This window comes from Cervus elaphus, chromosome 29 (genome assembly GCF_910594005.1).
Source record: "Cervus elaphus chromosome 29, mCerEla1.1, whole genome shotgun sequence".
In the NCBI taxonomy this organism is placed as follows: Eukaryota; Metazoa; Chordata; class Mammalia; order Artiodactyla; family Cervidae; genus Cervus; species Cervus elaphus.
In genome coordinates, this window is record NC_057843.1 from 25400889 (window position 1) to 25420032 (window position 19144).

The 19144-nt window shown below is 38.0% G+C and overlaps 1 protein-coding gene across 4 annotated transcripts in view; it reads right to left on the bottom strand.

Annotated features, from left to right (window-relative positions):
• The window catches only part of ADAMTSL1 (ADAMTS like 1), a 1078174-nt gene that overhangs the window by 445472 nt on the left and 613558 nt on the right, over positions 1 to 19144 (bottom strand). For all 4 annotated transcript variants that reach the window (XM_043891080.1, XM_043891079.1, XM_043891082.1 and 1 more), the window contains one exon: positions 8826 to 8953. In XM_043891080.1, the coding sequence (XP_043747015.1) occupies positions 8826 to 8953 (128 nt within the window). The remainder of the gene's footprint in view (positions 1 to 8825; positions 8954 to 19144) is intronic.

Sequence of the window (19144 nt, forward strand, 5' to 3'; positions counted from 1 at the left end):
CTGTCCATGGCTTTTACCCAGGCAAGAATACTGGAGTGGGTTGTCATTTCCTTCTCCAGGGGATCTTCCTAACCCAGGAACTGAACTCATGTCTCCTGCAGATTCTTTACCGCTGAACCACCAGGGAAGCTCTCTTGATTTTGAATAATACCAGACAACTGGAGAACTACTCAGAAAGGTTATCACCATGGCTCACAGGAGTACAGTGGCAAAGCATTACTGTTATATCCTGACATGCTTGTGTCTATGACTTTTCTTCCCACATTGCAGATTAAGTCATTTCATAAAAACCTGAGAAATGTTAAACATAAATAAATCTCTTTACCAGAAAATATACTCTTTTTTTTCATTACTCTAGCTTCTAAATTCTTAGATTGCTGGAGACAAATGTCATCATTTCACTATCATGCCATTCAGTAGAGAACAGTTCTGAAGTTCTAACAGTGGACACACATTAAAGTTATTAGGAGAGCTTTTACAAAATTACTGATAGTAGGGCTCCAACCCCAGAGATTCTACTTTAATTGGTCTTTGGTGGAGCCCTGATATTTGTATCACTTATAAAGCTTTCCAGGTGACTCTACAGTACAGCTGGGTTAAGAACCACTGCTACAGATTACTGTTGTTTAGTTTCTGAGTGGTGTCTGACTCTTTCGAGATTTCCTGGATTGTGGCCTGCCAGGCTCCTTCATCCATGGGATTTCCCAGGCTAGAATACTGGAGTGGGTTGCCATTTCCTTCTCCACTGGATCTTCCTGATCCAGGAATTGAACTCATGTTTCCTGCATGAGCAGGCAGATTCTTTACCACTGACCCACCCAGGAAGCCCACAGAGTATTACCCATTTACAGAAATGGGAGAAATTCTCTTAGTTCTTAAAATACATTGCAACTATAAGCAGTAGAAACTCAATATTATGATAAATTCTCAATAGCAAATGCCTGTTCCTTGAACTTTATATCCTAAGTTATACCTAGGAACTTGTCTAATATGTTCAACAAATATTAACTGAATGCATAAAAACTGAGACTCAGTCTTAAAGGTCATATGTTTCTAAGAATTTATTCATTTTTTCTACGTTTTCCTATTTTTTGGGCCCATAATGGTTCATAACAGTCCCTATCAGCCTTTTAACTCCTGAAGCATATAGTGTAATGTTTCCTCTTTCATTTCTGATTTTATTTATTTGCATCTTCTTTCTTTTTTTTCCCTCAGGCTAGCTAAGGGTTTGTCAATTTCATCTTTTCCAAAAACCAAATTCTCAGTTTGGTTGATCTTTTCTATTGTTTTTCTATATTCTATTTGACTTATTTTTGCCCTAGTTCTTCTTATTTCTTTCCTCTGCTAAAATGTGGGCTTAGTTTGTTCTATTTTCTAGTTCAGACCAATAACAAACAAAAATGTTGAAGGAATAATTTAAAACCTCATGACAAAGAAAAGTCCAGGACCAGATGGTTTCACAGGTGAATTCTAAAGAACATTTTACAAATAATTAATGCAATTTTTCTTAAATTCTTCCAAAAAGACAAGAGGGAATACTTTCAAACTCAAAACCTGAACAAGAAACACAAAGCTTAAGGCATCACACTTCCTGGTTTCAAACTATATTACAAAGTTATAGTAATCATACAGTATGGAACTGGAACAAAAACAGGCATATAGACCAATGGAACAGAATAAAGAGTCCGGAACCATACCTGTGCCATACAGTCAACTAAGCTTTGACAAGGTGCCAAGAACACAATGGGGACTAGGTAGTCTCTTCAATAAATGGTATTAGGAAAATCGGATAGCCATTTGCAAAAGAATGAAATTCTACCCTTATCTCATACCAAGTAACAAAAATTAATTCAAAACAGATGAAAGACTTAAATATGTCTTTATTGAACTATAAAACTGCTAGAAGAAAACACAGAGAATAAAGCTTCTTGACACTGATCTTAGCAACAATTCATTGATCATAATAGCAAGTTCACAGACAACTAAGGCAAACATTGACAAGTGAAGTTGCATCAAACTAAAGAGCTTCTGTACAACAAAGGAAACAATCAACAGAGTGAAAAGTCAACCTACCTAGTGGAAGAAAATATTTGCAAACCATATGTCTGATAAGGGGTTAACATCCAAAATATATTTAAAAACTCATATAACTCAAGAGTTAAAAAAAAAAAAACCCAATTAAAAAAATGGTCAAATGACCTGAGTAGACCTTTTAAAAAAAAAAAAAGACATACAAGTGGCCAAAAGATGCATGAAAATATGTTCATCATCACTAACTATCAGAGAAATGCAAATCAAAACCACAAGGGGACATCATTCACATCTATTAGAATGGTTATCATCAAAAAGATACGTGGGAGAAGATGTAGAGAAAAGGGAGTCTTATGCACTGTTGATGGAAATGTAAATTGGTGAAGGCATTATGAAAAACAGTATGAGGATTCCTTGTAAAATTAAAAACAACTACCATATGACCCAGCAATTTCACTACCGGGTATAAATCCAAAGGAAATGAAATCTGAATCTTGAATAGGCATATATTCATGTCCATTGTAGCATTATTCATAATATAGTTAAGATATGAAAACAACTTAGAAGTCCCTAGATGAATGAATGGATAAAGAAAATGTGGTATGTACATACAATGGAATATTATTTAATCTTAACAAAAATCGGGATCCTGCCATTTGTGGCAGCATAGGTGAACCTGAAGGACATCATGCTGATTGAAATGAGCCAGACACAGAAAGACAAATACCAAATGATTTTGCTTATATGTGGAATCTAAAATAGTAAAATTCACTGAAGCAGAGAGCAGAACAGTGGTTGCCAAGTGCGGTGAGGGGCAGGTGGTGGGGAGAGACGGAGATGTTGGTGAAAGGGGATAAAGTTTCAGTTAGGCAAGATGAATGAGTTTTGAAGATCTAAAGTACAGCATGATAATGACAGTTAAAAATGCTGTATTTTATACTTGAAATTTGCTAAGAACATAGATTTTAAATCTTCTCAACACATACACACTCTAAATACATAGAAGGGATGGATACACTACTTGGCTTGATTGTGGTGATCTTTTCATAATGTATTCATTTATCAAAACATCAAGTTGTATACCTTAAATGTATATTATTTTTAGGTATCAAGAATACCTCAATTAATTAGCTTTTTAAAAAAAAGAAAACTGAGGAGAAATGAAAACTTCAGAAAATCTATTGAACTAACCAAATAAGGAATTTTTAAATAAACAGAAAAGGCCAGCCAGGGGTAACAGAGTCCCAGTATGGCTAGTAAAGATTATGGACACCAAACACATTCCCAGCCATCTTTTATTCCAACAAACAGGTTTATGGGACAAACCAGGCATAAATTGGCCCCAAACATTCAGTTATTGGCCTTAGTGTATTCTGCTCCTGAAGGAAGATCAGATCATGGAACAAAATATCCTTCTAAAATATATGACCTGGAATATTAGAAGTACTGGTAATACATTTAGACTAGGCTTTGACCCAAAAGTAAAAGGAAGGCAACCGCAGACTCTCAAACATATATCCCCAAATGTGAAATCTCCTCAATATAAATGACGTGACCAGTCGGACTCTTTCTGAATTTGTGTATCTTTCTGTTAAACAAACCTCAGACATGTCCAAGAAAAACAAGGCTGATAACATACAACATTAGATGAAGAATAACAGATAAATCTTGCTTTGGGGCTCATTTGGGCTCAAAGTTCTAAAACCTCTTAAAACAAGTCTTGTGAACCTTAATTGGATGTTATGACAGAGATGAGGTGAAATTTTTAAGAGAGAAAATTTCTGTTTAAGAAGCCAAATCTTAACATTAAAATTTTTCTTTTGGTATTATTACACATCAAATCTTAACATCAAAAATGTCTTTTGGTATTTATTATTATAAAGTTTATAAATTATTTGGTAACTAAAGCTTCTATTCATGTAAGTATCAACATTATTATGGGAGAAAAACTGTTTGCAATTAAAAAGTCAGAGGAGTTAGCTTATTTTCCCTTAGCACGATTATTATGAAATGACAAGGTTGAATGATCTTCCTTATTCCCGTGAGATAAGACTCCTTGGGGCTATTTATTTTAATTTTTCTATGTTTATGTTGACAACATTCTGGCAGCCACATCCCTTTGGAATAATATCATAATCTTAATTTTTTTAGGCACCTCTATGGTGTGATGATTTTTATCTCTTGTTCATTTAATAATTTTGTTCAACTCAAAAAAAATTGTATTCAACTCAAGAATTCAATTCATGGATCCAGTGGTTAAGAATCCACCTTCCAATATAGGAGATGCAGGTTCTATCCCTGGTCCTGGCTGGGGAGTGAAGATCCCACATGCCCTGGAGCAACTAAGCCTGTGAGCCACAACTAGAAAGAGCCAGGGTGCTCTAACTAAGATCAATGCAGCCAAAAATAAATAAATAAGTACTTTAAAAAAAAAAGAATTCAATTCAAAATGTTTTAACTTTAAAAAATGTTTTCAACCTTTTTAGGTATGTCTTTTGTTTGTTCTTTGGCCATCTATGAAGTTGACAAGATTTTCATCTAATCAGCTGGGATTTAATAAAGTATTCATACTCAATGTATTAAATAATCTATTCTATTAATCTATCAATCCATAGTGTTAATTAGTCTGGAGATTGATTTGGCATTTCAGAAAGTAAAAAAGGTCATAAAAACTTAAAAAAAAAGTCACAAAAGATTTACAGCAAAATGCAATAATCAATGCTCCAATATCAGAAACTGGGAATATCAAGCACTGCTTCTTTTCTGTGAGTGTAGAGAAAAGACAGGGGAGAAGCCAAGCACGTGATTCTGCTCAGTATCTCTCCGGGTCAGGGCTGCTTTCCCAGCCTCAAGCACTGCCAATTGAGAATGAAGGGTTTTATATGTAATGCTTGTTTATAATTTCACTGTGTTTTTTTCTCCACTGATTTTTTCTCAAAAGATCGCTTTGAGAAGATGTTCTACACTCAGGGGGTTAACCAAGCCTCCTCCAAGCTCCTAGTCCATCAGGGAACATAGTATTTAACTCCAGAAGTAGAGTCGTCACCTATTTGATAAAATCTATTTTAGCTTCCTTTATAGTTTTATAATATTGGGAATAGAATAATTGTTTTCTGATAAGATTTAAAACTATTAATATCAGACATTAATGTGAACAATGACATCATATCACTAGGACTGGAAAATTAGCCTAGCAGATTAATGCAGCAGGGGATGGAAGTTACTTGGACTGAACTGGAATGCTGACCATTACACTACCACACACACTCTAGTTACCTACTGGGCCTATAAGGACATATACATTCATAACCACTAATCTTTCCCAAGAGTTAATAAGGTGACTGAATTGAACTTGGATGTATAAATATGGAGTGGAGAGATTCGAGAAAACCCAGTAAGTCCATTAACTGTTAAAAATGAATTGCCACATTCTTAGATATACCCATCAAGTAAAATTAGATATTTAATTTTCAAATACATGAGGTTTTTAAAGTATCTTTGATATTAATCTTTTATTTGATATTAATTTCTCATTTAAAATCTTTCTTTGCTGCAATCACCCTTTCAGTCTTTGAATTTTATTGAAAGGGCTCCCTGGTGGTTCAGACAGTAAAGGATCTGCCTGTAATACAGGAGACCCAGGTTTGATCCCTGGGCCAGGAAAATTCCCTGGGGAAAGGAATGGTTACCCACTCCAGCATTCCTTCCTAGAGAATTCAATGGACAGAGGAGCCTGGTGGGCTACAGTCCATGGGGTCACAAAGAGTTAGACACGATTCAGCGACTAACACTAAATGTATATCACTAAAATAACTTTATTGAGACTTTCAATGTCTAAGTCAAAGATCTCTCTTGGTAAATGTCACACTTCACTTGAAAATATGTGGGTTATTTTAAAATATCTTGTCATTGATTTCTAACATAATTCCACAGTGATAAGAGAACAGACTCTGTATGATTTCATTTCTATACCATTAAATTTTTGCACTTTGTTTTATGTCCCTGGATATATTCTAGAGTCTCCTAGTTTACAGCCTATGGGAACTTGAATAGAATTTGTATTCTACTGTTGTGTGAAACTGTATAAATCTTAATTATGTTGAATTGGTTCATGGTGCTTCTCAGGTCTATTGTATCTTTCTACTTTTCTATATACTCATTCTATTAATTTTTGAGAGTTTGATATTGAAATGCCAACTAAAAATCTTAATTTATCTACTTAAAAAATAATTGTAATATATAGTGGAACTATATGTAACTTGGTTCTGTATTTTCAAAGTCTCCTGTAAATGTGTTATAATACTTTCATAATTAAAAAAAATTTTTTTAATGAATTTCCACAAAAGACCATCTATGGTAGACTGCAAAACTGGTCCCAGTTCTTTACCAACCTGGCATCAAATGCCTTTCCTTGTAACATCTTTGCTCTCCCACACTGACTTTGAACTTGGTCAGGTAATTTACTTTGGTCAATGTACATCTTCAGAAAAAATATGACAGAGCTATTTATCAGTGCCCAACATACAGTAGGACACCATTCTTCAATAGGGCTTATGTTGTGAAGTGACTTTATACTGAACTGTACTGACTCTGATTCTCTTGAGAAAAACAACACATGGGGTGAATTCAGCTCTGCAGTCCATTTTTTTTTCCTATTTCTTTATATTCTTACCAGATTTGGAAATGCCATTTGTTTGAAACCTTTTTTCTTCTTCTTCAAATCCATAAAGAATAGGTGGTTCACTCCTCTCCCTATTTTTTATTATTTCCTATCTACCCCAGTATGGGTTTATTGAATGCATTTTTTTAATATTTGAAAGTCAAATAGGACATATATGTTTATAAATTTTATACTTTTCATTCTGGTTTTTCAGTTTATTATAAGTAGACAACAACCAATATTTTTCATAGTATCTTTTTTTTTTAAGAAAAGTGGTCACACCCTTTCTCTTTAAGAAGTTTTTTTTTTTTTTTAATTGGAGTGCCTTGCAAAATGTTGTGCTAGTTTCTGCTTTACAATGAAGTATCTTAATAAAATCTTAATGACTGGAGTTTTAATATACTAGGTGACAAATATGGTAGTTCTGAATTTCACAGGACATCCATGTTTGATGATTTGCCAAATGACAGACTTTTGCTTGTGGTTCTAATTCATTCCTGAAGCTGTTTCTCAGTCTCTCGCTCAGTACAAGATGCTTGCAATGTAACATTTACATTACTGAGCCAATATGAAATTTCCTATACATTTCTTACCAGCTTTGTGAGACACATGTTTTGGCTCATCCCTATAGAAGATTTCAGCATGCTAACCTGGGCAAACTATATAATAGGAATATTCCAAATTTGTACCTTTTGACTTTACTGTGTACATCTATTTTCAGTTATGTCTCACAGTGTTACCACCATGTAGAAACATATAGTTAAGATTTACAAAGTTTTGATATTCAAGATTAAGAGAACAGGTGAATTCCTAAGGATGAAAGATCTATTCTTTCTATTTAGCTCACAGATCTGGTTTGATATGAAGCTGGCCTCCAAAGCAGACAGACAAACTCACTAGTTGATTCAACCAACAGACTCATCTTCAGGGTAGACCCAAATACCAGAATGGCTAAATACCAGAACTGATCTCGTAACTTTCAAGATATGGCTTTTAGTCATGTTTCCCAGAATATGTTATTTACACTGGGGCCTCTGTGGAACCAAAATGATCTCTAGTAATCAATGGATCCAGTGAGGGAACATCTATCGAGCTTTCACTATCTCTCAGACTCTGTGCAGACCTGGAGGATACGGAAAAAAGTAAGACTTGGACCCTGATTTCAAAAAATTCTCACTCTAATCAGAATAAATTGACGTTTTTCTGAAACTACATCTCACCACTTTCTGTTGCTTATGAAAAGTCTAGAAAAATCAGCAGACGCATAACTTGCCCTTCCTCTGTTTCACGTATTATAATATATAATAATTTTGATCAAACCTCTTCCTTGCCACATATAATACTTTTCACTGTCAAATAAAATTTGACATTTCATTAAAATATTACCTTTCATTAAAAATATTACCATAGTACTTTGTGTTTTATAGTTTGGAGAAAAATCTAGTCATAGACTACACAACTCAAGAAGTTTTGACTTATTATTATTCTAAGTAAAGACTTTCCAGTCCAGCACCTCAAGCCTTTTCCTTTCAGCTTAGGAACTGTGAGCCACTCTTACTTCCCCTTTCATCATCGCTCCCACTATTCACATCCCAATTTCCACAGCCATTTCTATTCTTCCAAATCTCCTTATATGCACAACTCACCATTCAGGAAACTGAATGACTTTGGGGAACTTCTGACCATTACAACGTCTAAAAATTCATATAGCCTTCGTTTTCAAACTACTGGTAACATTGGAATACAACATAATATGCTACTAATGTTAATATAATTGTGATTAGTCACCACAGTTGTTAAGATGGTACCAAAAGTATAATACATTATGGAGCTATAGATACTAGGTCCACTTTTGATAATTCATTTCTAATAATATATTTTCCTTCCAGTTCTAACATGAAAACGGATGAGAAAATGTGCTTGGTGAATGAGATAAATTCTAAGGAGCTTATCACGTAAGAGTATCTAAATATCTAGCAGGAGATGGTCGTATTTAATTCTTTGGGCCTGCCTTTCATTCCTTCAATCCGGATTTGTGTGCAACAAAACGCTCTGCTTTACCCCCAAGGTACAGCTCCGACCTGCTCCCGCGGGGTCTTGCAAGGGAGCCTTACCCTGTGGGTTCAGGACTTACTTGCTGCTGAGGCAGCGTCTCAGCGAGTAGGAGGCCCCTCCGCCGCAGGTGCGCGAGCACTCGCTCCACGGGCCCCAGGCGTCCCACAGGCCGTCGCGGTCCTCCTCAGAGCGCGCGGTCCTGGAGCTCTGCGAGGAACGAGAGCGCGGTCAGTATGAGTCCTCAGCGACCCCGGAAGCGTGTGTCCTAACCGTGGGTGGGCTCGCGTGTGTGGACACGAGGGCCTTGTGGAGGACGAAGCTGAGTGCAGTCTCAGATTCTTTCCAATTTAATCATGTACCTATGTTTGGGCGGAGGAATATTTGAGTGCAAGGGCCCCAGGCTGTGACTGAAAAAGGCCCCAGGCTGTGACTGAAAAAGGCCCAGGGCCTGCATGAATGGGAGTGAATGGGAAAAGGTGGCCAGAACTAGCAGTCTGCGTCAGAGGAAGGTAAACTGCACTCAAGTCAAAATTTCATGAGACTACTTTTTGCCGCTCTGTGAAGAGAGAAGCTACACTCGAGAGATGTTTCTGCTCTGAGAAAATTGACATGTGCATACTGTCACTGCTTTCCAAAATTTAATGTTTCATACAATGGACTTTTTTTTTTTAATGAAGCAGCAGCATTCTTGGTTTTTAGACTTCTCAATGAGAATAATTGTATGAATTAACTGTAGTAATACAAGGACTAGACAGACAGATTTGCTTGTTATTGACAGACTTCCTAGTGAAATCTGCATATACTCTAAGGAAAACTATTATGTGTAGGTGTCCATGTAGTGCTTCACACTTCCTAGAAGAGTTAAAGAGAAAATTGGTGCCAGTCTTATAATAGTTAATAGAACAGATTTTGGAGTTAGAAACTGCCTGGGTTTGGATATGGATTCTGTTTTTTAACTAATTATGTGTCTGTGCACAAGTAATTTCCCACCTCTCTACATTTCAATTTTCCTTTCTATAAAATGGGGATAATATAACCATGCCACAATATCCACGTGTGTCCCTGTGCACGCACTCGCACACACACACACACACACACATACTGTAAAAAGACTCCTTATATAAACTAAACTTAGGACAAGTTTCAGAGTAAATCACAAATATTACTGATTATTATGTTATTATAAATTGAGAACATGTCTTTATGTATGTTCACAGTTGTATTAGTCTGTTCATGCTGCCATGACAAATTAGCAGACTAGATGTCTTAACAGAAATTCATTTTTTCACAATTCTGGAATCAAAGTCCAAGACCAGGATGCCAGCATGGTTGGCTCCCAGTGAAGACTTTCCCCTTAGGTTGCAGATGGCTGCCTGTTCACTTTGTGGTCATATGACCTCCACTTTCTGTGAGTAAGAGAGGGAGTGAGCTCACTGGTGTCTCTTGTTAGTAGTGCATTAATCACATCATGAGGGCCCCACCCCTACAATCTCATCTAAATTAATTCTCTCCTAAAGGCTCTATCTTCAAATAGCATCACATTGAACATGAGGGTTTCAACATTTAAATTTGGAGAGAACATACTCAGTCCATGGCAAGAGTTCTACAAATAGCTAGCGGAAACTGTGGCCAAGTTACTTTACTGAATAAACCAGGTGATATCCATATAATAAAGGTGGTATCATTTCATGTCAAAGGCATACACATAACAAATGTTAAAATTTCAAAACTATATTTGGAAAAAGCAATTTGTAAAGAAAATGTGTATGATAGGCTATATGATGGTTTCACATTCAGTTTGTTTTCTCTGAGGAGACAGCATAAGCAGAAAAAGCATGGAATACAAAGGCAACAGGAGGGCAACCTTTTAAAGCATTGTGAGAACCTGAGATGATGCAGGTAAAGTGACCAGCATATAGTAGGCTGTATAAATGGTAGCTCTTATTATTATTATTTTTAAAGACTTTCTCACACCCTATCTAGTTATACTCAAGGCTATATCACCCAATTAGGAGGAGTCCCTGAAAAGGCAAAGAACATTGTATCACCCCTAGAAAACTATTTATTTTGAAGTAATGGGATTCTTTACAAATATGTAGCTATGGGACTCATTTGTCAAACTGACTATTCCTTGGAACTTTTACAACCTGTACAAATGAAGTCACAAACTTGGCCTTAGAGTATTATATCAAGGAATGTCTAACTGGTACATATTGTATTTACATTCCTGAATCATTTGAAATAAGTAGTGGGAAATGGTTAAAAGCAGAGACATAGACCTACTTGGGCTTCCCTGGTAGCTGAGTGGTGAAGAATCCACCTCACAATGTAGGACAGATGGGTTTGATCCCTGAGTTGGGAAGGTCCCCAGGAGAAGGAAATAGCAACCCACTCCAGTATTCTCGCCTGGGAAATCACATGGACAGAGGAGTCTGGCAAGCAATAGTCCATGGGGTCACAAAAGAATTGGACATGACTTGGCGACTAAATAACAATGTAGACCTACTTAGCCTACAGTGGAATACTGGCTCTAGAGCCTCCCAGCTGTAATTTACTTATGCTTCAATTTTCTTATCATAGATTGGGAAGAATAAAGCTATCTGTATTCCTGAGACATTGTGAGGATTAGAATAGTTAATATATAAAAAGCACACAAGGCAGAAACAACCCAAATGTCCATGAGAGGATGAATGGATAAACAAAACGTGCTGTATTCATAAAACGGTATGTTATTCAGTCTTACAATCTGACCCGGTCATACCACTAGTGGACACATACCCTGAAAAAACTGTAATTCAAAAAGACACCATGCACTTCAGTGTTCTTTGCAGCATTATTTACAATAACCAGGACAATGGAAGCAACCTAAATGTCCATCAACAGATGAATGGATAAAGAAGATGTGCTACATATATGCAATGGAATATTACTCATACATAAAGAGGAATGATATTGGGTCATTTGTAATGATGTGGATGGACCTATAATCTGTCATACAAAGTGAAGGAAATCAGAAAGAGAAATGTAAATATCATATATTAATGCATATATGTGGGTTTAGAAAAATGGTAGAGATGAACCCTTTTTCAGGGCAGGAATAGAGACACAGGCATAGAAAACAGATGGGTGGACACGGGGTGGAGGTGGTAGAATGAACTGGGAGACTGGGATTGCCATATGGGCACTTCCACGTGTAAAACAGATAGCTAGTGGGATCCTGCTGATTAGTGCAGGGAGCTTGCAGTTCAATGCTCTGAGGTGACCTAGAGGGGTGGAGGTCCAAGAGGGAGAGAATACAGGTATACATATAGCTAACTCACTTTTTTGTACAGAAGAGACTAATACAGCAATGTAAAGCAAATATATCCAAATAAAAAAGAGTAACATTTTTTTAAAAGGCAGGAAATTCTGACACATGCTATGACATGGATAAATGAGGAAATTATGCTAAATGAAATAAGCTAGATACAAAAGTATGACTATTACATGAATTCACTTACAGGAGGTATGTAGTCAAATTAATAATCTTAAAACTTCAACTTTCCCACAGCAAAAGCTTTCAGTCACCTGTCACATGACACTGACCTGGTGATAAGATCTGCCAGGAGTTTGAGGTTCCTATAAAATGCAGCACAGAATGTGAAAGAGAAACCCATTGATTACCCTCAAATCTGTCCTTTCTAAAGTATTTACTGAGCTCCAAAGCCTGTTTTTTAAGGTTAATAAAACCAATCTCTAATCATACAGGATATTCTTTTTCCAAGCATAATTACCTAGTGAGAGAGAAAAGACACTTTGCCATTGAAATATACATACTGAGTCTCTTGCTCATCCAGTAAGTTCGTTCCTTAGATTTGTGAAAAGTTTTTGTGCACCTCCTGACTCCATTTTTGTTTGCTCTGTGTGGTTGGAAGATGGTTCTGTTGAGAGTGTATTTGACTGATATAGCAATTATTTATGTGGCACAGATGCATTGTACAATGCAATTTCCTTTATTTTATTAAAATTCAATCTGAGATGAAAACCAGTGTCACAAATGCTAGCATGCATGAAGTAATTAAAATAAGCAAAATGAGTGGTTACAAATCATGATACTATCCAGGTACTACAACTGAAAAAAAAATTCACACACAGTATTCACATGTGAACTCTTCTTTTATGTGAGGTAAGAACACATGAATGACAAATCCTGGAGTCATTTCTCCCTGGTGGCTCTCTGGATAAGATATTTAGAAAATAATGTCTGGTTGGGAGGGGGGATCGGGATGGGGAACACATGTAAATCCATGGCTAATTCATGTCAATGTATGGCAAAATCACTACAATATTGTAAAGTAATTAGCCTCCAACTAATAAAAAAAAAAAGAAATAATAAATAAATAAATAAATAAAAATGTAGAAAATAATGTCTGGTTGAAATCTGGCTTTTCTAGAGAAGGAAATTGTTTCAGACTCTGCGCTAAAGTTGCTTGGTAGTTTTCATGTGCCTGGTAGGGAAATTAAAATGGAGGAAGTCTTGCTCAGCTTTCAGAAGAAGGAGAGCAGGTCTCTTATCTGCTTCTGACCTGGACACTGCCTAGATACCCCGCCTGCCTGCAAGCACAGCAAGTAAGATGGCATTTTAGATAAGAAAGGGAATGGGTCTTGGAATTCTTGAGACCCTGGAATTCTGGCTAACCCCTCAAGATCTAATGAAATCCTGTGACTCACAAGGTGAAACAAACAGTATTGTAAAAGTTAAAAAGAAAAAAACAGAACTGCATTTCAGCACACAAACTAATAATGATAGTATCAGCTTGTGGCCTGGGATTATAAGTGGGAGTCTCCAAAACTGCAATTTGAAATTTCACCCATGGAGCAGATACACTGCCTAGGACCTTTTTCCCATTAGGACTCCGGATTGCTGTTAATGAAGGACTTCCCAGCACTGTTTAAGTATGGATGTTGGTCTGCCCAATTTGGTGATGCATGTGCTGCTACTTTTCTCTACTGTTTCTATTTCTTTTCTTTTAATGACTGCATATTGAAAATAAGTCAAATAATCCTCTATTAAATATTGAAACTTGTTGTGTGTGACAAGTGGTTTCTTTTGTTAACAAATTCTTTGAACCTAAAGCCAAAGTAAAACTTTCAGCAAAACAGAAATTGGCACTCTGAGCAGGGTTCATGAAACAAAATGCCACTCTTTAAAAACAAAGAGGTTAAGACTAATCAAGTTTTTATTCCCTGATATGAAGATTTGCCTTACTGCTCATTAGCTACTGAATGGAGCATATCCACTGGATTGTGTGAAAATTAGGATCCCAAATTAAAATGGGCCAAAGCTTTTGATGTTATTAAATGTTTGCAACTCATGCCAAATGAGAAAGAATAAGAATGTACCATGCAGGCTCGGAGAGGCTAGATCCTCCTCTTTGCCTACCGTAAGGTGCATGAGGCTAAATTAAAATTAGTTGAAGGTATGGCAATAACAGAAGGGAAGCCAGAATTAGAGAAAGAATCATGTGATGTGCAAGGATGATTGTCCATGTTCCAATGTCAAAATTATATTTTAGCTGATCAAGTCTCCACTTTCCAGTCGGTAGCCAGAAAAGCTTCTGTGGAGGTTGCACAAGCTAAATTATCAGCATCAATGTGGCACGGCAAAGTTAGCAAAAAGAAAGTTCATCTGGCAAAAGCTAAAGCAGGGGTAAACTTGGTCCCCAGTGCTTGGGATGGGGATATCTGGAATGATAGTTCGAACACAGAAGCAGATGATAATGCAGACCAGAGAGCACAACCTAGCTCTATGCAAGCCAAGGAGGAATCAAAACCCATACGCTCAGCCAGCATGGCATTGGAAAATGGAAACGGATGCCCAGGGGAATACCATAAGGAAAGATACCCTTGAGGATTACACAAAATCAATGACATTTTAAGCACATTTACTGAGAGGTCTGGATAGCCCTTATTTCTTGAGTAGTGTGCATATATGACACTGAGGTAGCTGGAATTCTCATAGATGAGGATAACACAAATAAATCTGGTACATCAGTAATGATTCTTTTGTGCAACAAGCTTTTAGAAATAAAAGTCAAAGTCCAGAGACTCAAATCTACTAGAAGTGGTGGCTGAAGGCTGCGATAAGATATAACCTTTAGAATCTACATGACCTGGGGGTGAATGCTCTTGGTATTCTTTAAAGGACTGTGTTCAGAGACTAGAGGAGGAGGCTATGAAATGTGAAGCATGACTATGAGATGTCACAAATGCCTTTAACAGTACAAACAAGAAAGATCTTTAAAACAGCCCCTCCCAGCTACAAGCATGTCATTTTAACCCTTTTGTTAAATGAGATGGGCACTCCCATTAATGAAGCAATTAATAAAGTTCAGCAGTTAGGTGACTTAGGAGAAGTGAATTTCCAAAAGACAGAGGATAGATAACTGAATAAAAGCAATAACAGAGTATCTAAAAAGGAGATGGGATTTCCTTAAAGAGGGAGGCCCTAGAGAGAAAACTGATGGAGTAACTATTACAGAATTATGGGACATGTATGGCAGGGAGGGATTAGATATAAGAAAGGTTTCCCAGGACACTGTTATGGATAAGGAACAGGAGGAAGGAAAAAGGGGACCAAAGGAAATAATACATTTAGGATGATGGTAGTGAAGATGAATCTAACTACTCAGATTTTTTCCCTAATCCAATTTATCCCTGGAAGGATTTGGGGAAAAATAAAATGAAACAATGAGTTGTGGCCAAGCTCTGGTAAATTGTTGGGGTAGAAAAGATATGTGGCTTCATGTTAAAGTAACGATTTTTTTTTAAAGAGCTCACAAATGACTGAGGGCATTAACTGATACTGGAGTGGAGGCCTCATTAATATGGAATCCAAAGGATTTTAAAGAACAGAAAGTGATAGGAACTGGCCTTGGAGGTAAACGGATCGAAACTATACAAACCAAAATTGATTTAAAAATAGGGCAATTACCTCAAAGAATTTATTCAGTAATGATCATTCCTGTTCCAGAATATATAATTATGATTGATAACTTGGTTGGCAGGACTCTGAATACTTTAGTGGGGAGATATCAATTTGGGGTGCATGCTTTAAAGTTGGCATCTCCTGTAATTGTGGGAAAGTTAAACATGATCCCCAAAAAGCTGCTGGCCCTAATAAATTAGTTCAACTGAAATAGTACTGAATTCCTGGGGTACAGGCTGAAATTTATAAAACTATACAAAATCTGTTAGAGGCTGGAATATCAATTACCAAGTCTACTGAATGCAGTATGGCACTGGAGCCGCGAGTGGCCGAGAGGAGCTACCTGACATCCAAGGTCAGGAGCGGCGGCTGCGCTTTGCTGGACCGTCGTGAGGAGATACCCCACGTCCAAGGGCAAAGGAGTAGCCCCAGCAAGACGGTAGGAGAGGCGAATTTGCGTTTAGAATAAATATCCCGACAGAGATGATCAGAGGGCTCAAACAAACCCTGTCTGCACCAGGACCCAGGGACCCCACAGAGACTGAGACAGAACTGTGTTTGAGCATCTCCTGTGGAGGTATGGGTCAGCAGTGCGGGTGCAACAGACTTGGGTACGGCATAAGCCCTCTTGGAGGAGGTCGCCATTAACCCCACCATAGAGCTGCCAGAACTTACACAGGACTGGGAAATAGACTCTTGGAGGGCACAAACAGAACCTTGTGCACCAGGACCCAGGAGAAAGGAGCAGTGACCCCACGAGAGACTGACCCAGACTTGCCTGTGAGTGTCCAGGAGTCTCCAGCAGAGGTGTGGGTCGGTGGTGGCCTGCTGCAGGGCTGGGGGCACTGAGTGTAGCAGTACCTGCATGCAATCTTTTGCAGGAGGTCACCATTACCTTCATTACCTCCACCATAGTTTGGCCCCAGGTAAATAGCAGGGAGGGAACACAGCTCCACCCAGCAACAGAAAACTGGATTAAAGATTTACTGAGCATGGCCCTTCCCATCAGAAAAAGACCCAGTTTCCCCCTTAGTCAGTCTCTCCCGTCAGGAAGCTTCCATAAACCTCTTAATCTTTCTCCATCAGAGGGTAGACAGGCTGAAAACCAGAATCACAGGAAACTAACCAATCTAATCACATGGACCAGAGCCTTGTCTAACTCAATGAAACTCAATGCCATGTAGGGCCACCCAAGACGGACGGGTCATGGTGGAGAGTTCTGACAAAATGTGGTCCACTGGAGAAGGGAATGGCAAATCACTTCAGTATTCTTGCCTTGAGAACCCCATGAACAGTATGAAAAGGCAAAAAGATCCTATCTTTTTGCTGAAGGATGAACTCCCCAGGTCAATAGGTGCCCAATATGCTACTGGAGATCAGTGGAGAAACAACTCCAGAAAGAATGAAGGGACAGAGTCAAAGCATAAACAACATCCAGTTGTGGATGTGACTGGTGATGGAAGCAACGTCTGATGCTATAAAGAGCAATATTGCATAGGAACCTGGAATATTAGGTCTGTGAACCAAGGCAAATTGGAAGTGGTTAAACAGAGGATAACCATAGTTCATAGTTCAGGTGGCTCAGATGGTAAAGCATCTTCCTGCAATGCAGGAGACCTGGGTTTGATCCCTGGGAAGGGAAGATTCCCTGGAGAAGCAAATGGCAACCCACTCCAATATTCTTGCTTGGAAAATTCCATGGATTGAGGAGCCTGGTGGGCTATAGTCCACGGGGTCACAAAGAGTCGGACATGACTGAGCAACTTCGCTTTCAAATAGAGGATGGCAAGAATGAATGTCAACATCTTAGGAATCAGCAAACTAAAATGGACTGGAAAAAAAACAAAGCAAAAAAATAAAATAAAATGGACTGGAAAGGGTGAATTTAACTCAGATCACCATTATATCTACTACTGTGGGCAAGAATCCCTTAATGGAGTAGCCATCATAGTCTACAAAAGAGTCTGAAATGCAGTACTTGGGCGCACTCTCAAAAACCACAGAATGACCTCTGTTCATTTCTAAGGCAAACCATTCAATATCACAGTAATCCAAGTCTATGCCCCAACCAGTAATGCTGAAGAAGCTGAAATTGAATGGTTCTATGACAACCTACGAGACCTTCTAGAACTAACACTCCAAAAAGATGTCCTTTTCATTACAGGGGACTGGAATGCAAAAGTAGGAAGCCAAGAAACACCTGGAGTAACAGGCAAATTTGGCCTTGGAGTACGGAATGAAGCAGGGCAAAGGCTGATAGAGTTTTGTGAAGAGAACACACTGGTCATAGCAAACACCCTCTTCCAACAACACAAGAGAAGACTCTACACATGGACATCACCAGATGGTCAACACCGAAATCAGAGTGATTATATTCTTTGCAGTCAAAGATGGAGAAGCTCTATACAGTCAGCAAAAACAAGACTGGGAGCTGACTGTGGCTCAGATCATGCACTCCTTATTGCCAAATTCAGACTTAAATTGAAGAAAGTAGGGAAAACCACTTGACCATTCAGGTATGACCTAAATCAAATCCTTTACAATTATACAGTGGAAGTGAGAAATAGATTTAGGGGACTAGATCTGATAGACAGAATGCCTGATGAACTATGGACAGAGATTCGTGATATTATACATGAGACAGGGATCAAGACCATCCCCAAGAAAACAAAATGCAAAAAAACAAAATAGCTGTCTGAGGAGGCCTTCCAAATATCTGTGAAAAGAAGAGAAGCAAAAAGCAAATGAGAAAAGGAAAGATAAACCCATTTGAATGCAGAGTTCCATAGAATAGCAAGGAGAGATAAGAAAGCCTTCCTCAGTGATCAGTGCAAAGAAATAGAGGAAAACAATAGAATGGGAAAGACTAGAGATCTCTTCAAGAAAATTAGAGATACCAAGGGAACATTTCATGCAAAGATGGGCTCAATAAAGGACAGAAATGGTATGGACCTAACAGAAGCAGAAGATATTAAGAAGAGGTGGCAAGAATACGCAGAAGAACTATATTAAAGAGATCTTCATGACCCAGATAATCACAACAGTGTGACTGCTCACCTAGACCAGAAATCCTGGAAGAAGTCCAGTGGGCCTTAGGAAGCATCACTATGAACAAAGCTAGTGGAAGTGATGGAATTCCAGTTGAGCTATTTCAAATCCTAAAAGATGATGCTGTGAAAGTGCTGCACTCAATATGCCAGCAAATTTGGAAAACTCAGCAGTGGCCACAGGAAAAGGTCAGTTTTTATTCCAATCCCAAATAAAGGCAATGCCAGAGAATGCTCAAACTACCACACATTTGCACTCATCTCACACGCTAGTAAAGTATGCTCAAAATCCTCCAAGCCAGGCTTCAGCAATATGTGAACTGTGAACTACCAGATGTTCAAGCTGGTTTTAGAAAAGGCAGAGGAACCAGAGATCAAATTGCC